The following is a 6,618-nucleotide window of genomic DNA, read 5'->3' on the forward strand; positions in this document are numbered from 1 at the left end:
ATTCTAATATCATTAACATCATTAATATAATATGTGTTAATGTTCAGGTTATGAGAGAGAGAGTTAATAGTACTGTGGTTATCTTCAGGTTATGAGCTGTCTAAGGTAGAGAGTTAATAGTATTGTGGTTATCTTCAGGTTATGAGCTGTAGAAGGTTAATATGTGACCAGTGCCAGCAGAATATGCCTCATGTCGCCAGAATGAACATGCCTTAAATCAATAAATAAACTCGTTTTTTTTTTTTTATGTGATTTTCTTTTTTTTCATATTAATACAGTTTGAATGTTGAAGAAGGTTTTCATTCAAACAGATTGTTCATTTGGGCAAATGAAATGTATACATTTATACGTCAAAGTGGGCTTGTTTTTTAACAAGTTTATGGAGGCAGAAGAGCGCAGTTCCGAGATTTGCATGTTGGTTACGATTGGTCCTGTAATCTCTTTGTCCTCAGGTTTCACGCTCTGATCACCGCCCATTAGCGTGCTTGTGTTTGTAAACACAGAAGTATTCTGGGCATTTGGGTTAGACTTTACAGAAAATAAACAAAACCACGTATAGCTACTCGCTGAAATACACTTCCCAGCTTGGAGTCTTTCACCAACAAACAACAGGCTAGAAGCTAGCTAGCCTAGTTAGCCGTTTGTGTCGTGTGTTAAAGAGCAAAGAGATCACACGTCTTTTCTTTTAATCACAACTCGCTCATTTCTTGCTCATTTAAAAAAAGGTTATATACTATGTAAACTATGAAATGCAGGCTTTCATTTGGTATATAGAACGTTTGTGTAGGCCGTCTCTAAGAAACGGTATCAAGGTAAAATCGCTTAATTTTTTTTCCTCGCGCACCCAGCAAAGAGCTACGTCTTTTCAAATACGGCCGTTAGTACTGTTAATTCAACATCCGGTGAGGGGAGGATACGGATCGTGTATGTATTGTGTATATAAATCAGGGCATACAGTGGGTGGGCTTTAGACCGGATGTAAGCCTTGCACACTAAATAGACACCCGATGTAGTATGAATCCACCCATCGAATGCACAGGAATTACTATAAATGAAACCAGGCATTGTGACTGCATGTGGACAGATCTGTTTATTAAAATAGCAAATCTACAAGCGCACAACATCATAGCCTGATGCGTCGATTTTATTTATTTAAAATACTGGGTCAATTGTCTGACTTTGATTGCTTAAAGTAGACCTGCATAAAATGGTGTACTGCAGCTATTTACAACCAGGTAGTGTATAAGTTAAATTGAACACTTAACTTAATATTTAATACTTGAATACTTATACTTAGTATTTAATACTTAGTACTTTCAAAAGGGTTTATTGGGGCACCTTACAAATTGCATTGTTTGTTCTACTGGCTTAAACATGTCAGTGTTTCTAGTGTTGCACTGTTGACAGCTAAAACGTCCTATTGTCTCTTGTCCCTCCCATTGTCACACCCACTTCTGTCCAGCTCTAAGGTGATAAAATGTTGTGAATATTGAAAAGGGCTTTTCTCAGCTTTGGGTGAAATGCCCCAGTCATTTTAAAATGGTTATATCTCCTTCAATTATTGTCCAATTTCATTGAATGATACATCATATGAAAGCTTACATTCTGTACTTTAATAATCTGTAAAAATCTGAAAAATGGAAAAGGCGACATGAGGCATGTTTTGTTGGCACTGGTCACATATCACTGTGGTGACCAACGCAGGGAAGCTGGAAGTACCCTCACTAAAAACGCCGGGACAACTCTCCACACGTCCCAAACTCTTCTCCCTTCTGGCTCCAAAACTGTGGAATGCACTTCCCATTGCAGTCAGAACTGCAGCATCACTCCCAATCTTCCGCCGTAGTCTGAAAACCCACCTTTTCAGACTCCATCATGGCCCGTAGCACTTACCCCACCCCCTTAGATAGCATTTATGTTGCCTTAGATAGCATTTGATACAGACTTATAGCATGTTATGTAGACAGCACTATAATTGCATTGTATGTAGTCATAGCACGTCATAGTACATATGTATAGCATAGTATAGTATATATGTATAGTTTATATGTATAGTTTAATTATATATATAGTTATGTATAGTTTCATTATATAGATATTCCACTGTTACTTTCTTAGCTTACGCATGTTTCATGATAAATGCTTTTTATGTGATGTATTCCCATGCTTTTTTGCTCTTGCTTAATGTAAGTCGCTCTGGATTAAGAGCGTCTGATAAATGCCTAAATTGTAAATTGTGGTTATCTTCAGGTTATGAGCTCTCTACGGTGGAGAGTTAATAGTATTGTGGTTATCTTCAGGTTATGAGCTCTCTAAGGTGGAGAGTTAATAGTATTGTGGTTATCTTCAGGTTATGAGCTCTCTAAGGTGGAGAGTTAATAGTATTGTGGTTATCTTCAGGTTATGAGCTCTCTAAGGTGGAGAGTTAATAGTATTGTGGTTATCTTCAGGTTATGAGCTCTCTAAGGTGGAGAGTTAATAGTATTGTGGTTATCTTCAGGTTATGAGCTCTCTAAGGTGGAGAGTTAATAGTATTGTGGTTATCTTCAGGTTATGAGCTCTCTAAGGTGGAGAGTTAATAGTATTGTGGTTATCTTCAGGTTATGAGCTCTCTAAGGTGGAGGGTAAAACAGGGACTCCGGAGAAGCCTCTCTCAGACCTGGGTCTGCTGTCGTATCGGTCCTACTGGTCTCAAACCATCCTGGAGATCCTCATGGACCTCAAACCGGACAACGGAGAGAGGCCCCAGATCACCATCAAGTATGTACGCTCACGCACGCACACACGCACACACACACACACACACACACACACACACACACACACACACACACACACACACTTACACGCATGGCACAGCACAGCAGGCGCTCTGAATCAATGTTTGTAAAACTTGAAATTCAAAAGCTTGAGAATCTCTGTTTTATATGGAAGCTCCCTTGGACCCTCGTTAAATCAGTTAAATCAGTGATGTTGTCTCTCTGCCATCAGTTAAATCAGTGATGTTGTCTCTCTGCCATCAGTTAAATCAGTGAAGTCAGTGATGTTGTCTTTATGCCATCAGTTAAATCAGTGAAATCAGTGATGTTGTCTTTCTGCCATCAGTTAAATCAGTGATGTTGTCTCTCTGCCATCAGTTAAATCAGTGAAATCAGTGATGTTGTCTCTCTGCCATCAGTTAAATCAGTGAAATCAGTGATGTTGTCTTTATGCCATCAGTTAAATCAGTGATGTTGTCTTTATGCCATCAGTTAAATCAGTTAAATCAGTGATGTTGTCTCTCTGCCATCAGTTAAATCAGTGAAATCAGTGATGTTGTCTTTATGCCATCAGTGAAATCAGTGATGTTGTCTTTCTGCCATCAGTTAAATCAGTTAAATCAGTGATGTTGTCTCTCTGCCACCAGTGAAATCAGTGAAATCAGTGATGTTGTCTCTCTGCCATCAGTTAAATCAGTGAAATCAGTGATGTTGTCTTTATGCCATCAGTTAAATCAGTGATGATGTCTTTATGCCATCAGTTAAATCAGTGAAATCAGTGATGTTGTCTCTCTGCCATCAGTTAAATCAGTGAAATCAGTGATGTTGTCTTTATGCCATCAGTTAAATCAGTGATGTTGTCTCTCTGCCATCAGTTAAATCAGTGAAATCAGTGATGTTGTCTCTCTGCCACCAGTTAAATCAGTGAAATCAGTGATGTTGTCTTTATGCCATCAGTTAAATCAGTGATGATGTCTTTATGCCATCAGTTAAATCAGTGATGTTGTCTCTCTGCCATCAGTGAAATCAGTGAAATCAGTGATGTTGTCTTTATGCCATCAGTGAAATCAGTGAAATCAGTGATGTTGTCTCTCTGCCATCAGTTAAATCAGTGAAATCAGTGATGTTGTCTTTCTGCCATCAGTGAAATCAGTGATGTTGTCTTTCTGCCATCAGTGAAATCAGTGATGTTGTCTTTCTGCCATCAGTTAAATCAGTGAAATCAGTGATGTTGTCTTTCTGCCATCAGTGAAATCAGTGATGTTGTCTTTCTGCCATCAGTTAAATCAGTGATGTTGTCTTTCTGCCATCAGTTAAATCAGTTAAATCAGTGATGTTGTCTTTCTGCCATCAGTGAAATCAGTGATGTTGTCTCTCTGCCATCAGTTAAATCAGTGAAATCAGTGATGTTGTCTTTATGCCATCAGTTAAATCAGTGAAATCAGTGATGTTGTCTCTCTGCCATCAGTGAAATCAGTTAAATCAGTGATGTTGTCTTTCTGCCATCAGTGAAATCAGTTAAATCAGTGATGTTGTCTTTCTGCCATCAGTTAAATCAGTGATGTTGTCTTTCTGCCATCAGTGAAATCAGTGATGTTGTCTTTCTGCCATCAGTGAAATCAGTGAAATCACCAGCGTAAAGAAAGAAGACGTCATCTCTACACTTCAGTACCTGAACCTAATCAACTACTACAAGGTGAGATTAATTAATCTAATCAACTACTACAAGGTGAGATTCATTAACAGGTTGACTGCAGAACATTTAGAAGGCATTTGTAGAACCGCCCTCGGGTCTAAATGGCATAACAGAGTCTCCTATAGGGGGCGCTATAGGGCATAACGGTGTGTTTGTATTGTGTTTTTAGGGCCAGTACATCCTGACGCTCTCGGAGGACATCGTAGACGGACATGAGCGAGCCATGCAGAAAAGACACCTCCGCATCGACCCCAAATGTCTCCACTTCACCCCCAAGGACTGGAGCAAGAGGGGCAAGTGGTAGAACAACTGCCCCAAGGCCTGGGGCAAGAGGGGCAAGTGGTAAAAACAAGGACTGGAACAAAAGAAAGGTAGAAACGGCACCCCCTGCTGACAGACGGCAGAACTGAACCGTCTTTCTCTCTAACTACCACTGAGTAGAAAAAACACAATCCCCCTTTTTTATCTAGATAAAACGAACCTTGTGTTGAAACGAACGCACCCGAACCTGGTGTTGAAACGAACGCCCCCGAACCTGGTGTTGAAACGAACGCACCCGAGCCTCGTGTTGAAACGAACGCACCCGAGCCTGGTGTTGAAACGAACGCACCCGAACCTGGTGTTGAAACGAACGCACCCGAGCCTGGTGTTGAAACGAACGCACCCGAGCCTCGTGTTGAAACGAACGCACCCGAGCCTGGTGTTGAAACGAACGCCCCCTGGTTGACGGTGAAACAAGTGAACAGTGAAACAGGCGAGGTCACGTTTCACTAAGCGTTGAAGAGTCACTATATGTAGGTCCGTTTCACGAACATCCGCCTGAATATATTCCAGTCGTTTGTAACGCTGTCCGAACATATTCCACTGTCCCGACGACAACAACAACAACAACAGGAACTGGGAGACCCGGGCGCCGCCACTGCCTCTCGTTGACACTGCTCTGCGCCTCCATTTCCCATCAGCCCCATGGGAAGCCTCCGTTTCCCAGCAGCCCTAGGAAGCCTCCATTTCCCATCAGCCCTAGGAAGCCTCCATTTCCCATCAGCCCTAGGAAGCCTCCATTTCCCATCAGCCCCTGGGAATCCTCCGTTTCCCATCGGCCCTAGGAATCCTCGGTTTCCCATCAGCCCCTAGGAATCCTCCATTTCCCATCAGCCCTAGGAATCCAGTGGGACTGATGTCGTTTTTTTTTCCCGGTCACGTGATCCAAACGTGTCCTATACCGTGTCCGACGGAAACCATGCATCTTTTTAAAGTGATCAAAAAACAGCGAATTAAACGATGAAAACAAGAGTATGTCGGAATGTTGTCGTGATCAGCAGTGAAACTGTTATAGAAATCAAGGAGTGACCAGATTCTCGACAGTTTAGTAGCTGATGACGAGGAATCTCCACGTCGGCACAGATCGTGTTAACTCATTGTTTCTGCATAATGAACAGTCGTCATTTTAAATGTACATTAAATGCTTTGTTGTGAATTATACTTAGAGAAAAAGAAAACACAAAAAAACGAAGTAAAGTTGAAAAAAAGGAGACATTCGTGTTAAATTAATGGTTTTCTGGTTTAAGTTGTAATGTCCCTTTTTATTTCTTTTTTTTAATGACAAATAATGTGTAAAAAGACGAGAATAAAAAAAAAGACTTGTTTATCTATCTATCTATCATATATCTGTCTGTCTGTCTGTCTGTCTGTCTGTCTGTCTGTCTGTCTGTCTGTCCGTCTGTCTACTTTTATTTTTTTCCCAAAGTATTATTACACTTTTTTTCAGAAATCTACAAGCTCACAGCGTGGCACCAAGTTACTCACCACCGCTCAACGTTATTTCAGCTCCGGTGGTTCGATCCAGACTGAATGAGCCGTAAGCACTCTTTGGCTCCTACACTACCCATTACTGTCAGAACTACAGACTCACTCCCAATCTAAACTATGGAATGGACTTCCCATTACAGTCAGAACTACAGACTCACTCCCAATCTAAACTATATGGAATGAACTACCCATTACTGTCAGAACTACAGACTCACTCCCAATCTAAACTATGGAATGAACTTCCCATTACAGTCAGAACTACAGACTCACTCCCAATCTAAACTATGGAATGAACTTCCCATCGCAGTCAGAACTACAGACTCACTCCCAATCTAAACTATGGAATGAACTTCC

The 6,618-nt window shown here is 41.0% G+C and overlaps 1 protein-coding gene across 1 annotated transcript in view; it reads left to right on the forward strand.

The window, feature by feature from the left end:
- The window catches only part of LOC310864638 (histone acetyltransferase KAT5-like), a 58,037-nt gene extending 51,929 nt beyond the window's left edge, over nt 1–6,108 (forward strand). The window contains exons 12-14 of the mRNA XM_083773325.1: nt 2,601–2,760; nt 4,374–4,455; nt 4,625–6,108. Coding sequence (XP_083629451.1) covers nt 2,601–2,760; nt 4,374–4,455; nt 4,625–4,759 — 377 coding nt within the window. The 3' untranslated portion in view covers nt 4,760–6,108. The remainder of the gene's footprint in view (nt 1–2,600; nt 2,761–4,373; nt 4,456–4,624) is intronic.
- The last annotated feature ends 510 nt before the right edge of the window (nt 6,109–6,618 follow it).

The sequence above is a fragment of the Protomyctophum parallelum genome, assembly GCF_964188405.1.
Source record: "Protomyctophum parallelum genome assembly, chromosome: 1".
Lineage (NCBI taxonomy): Eukaryota > Metazoa > Chordata > Actinopteri > Myctophiformes > Myctophidae > Protomyctophum > Protomyctophum parallelum.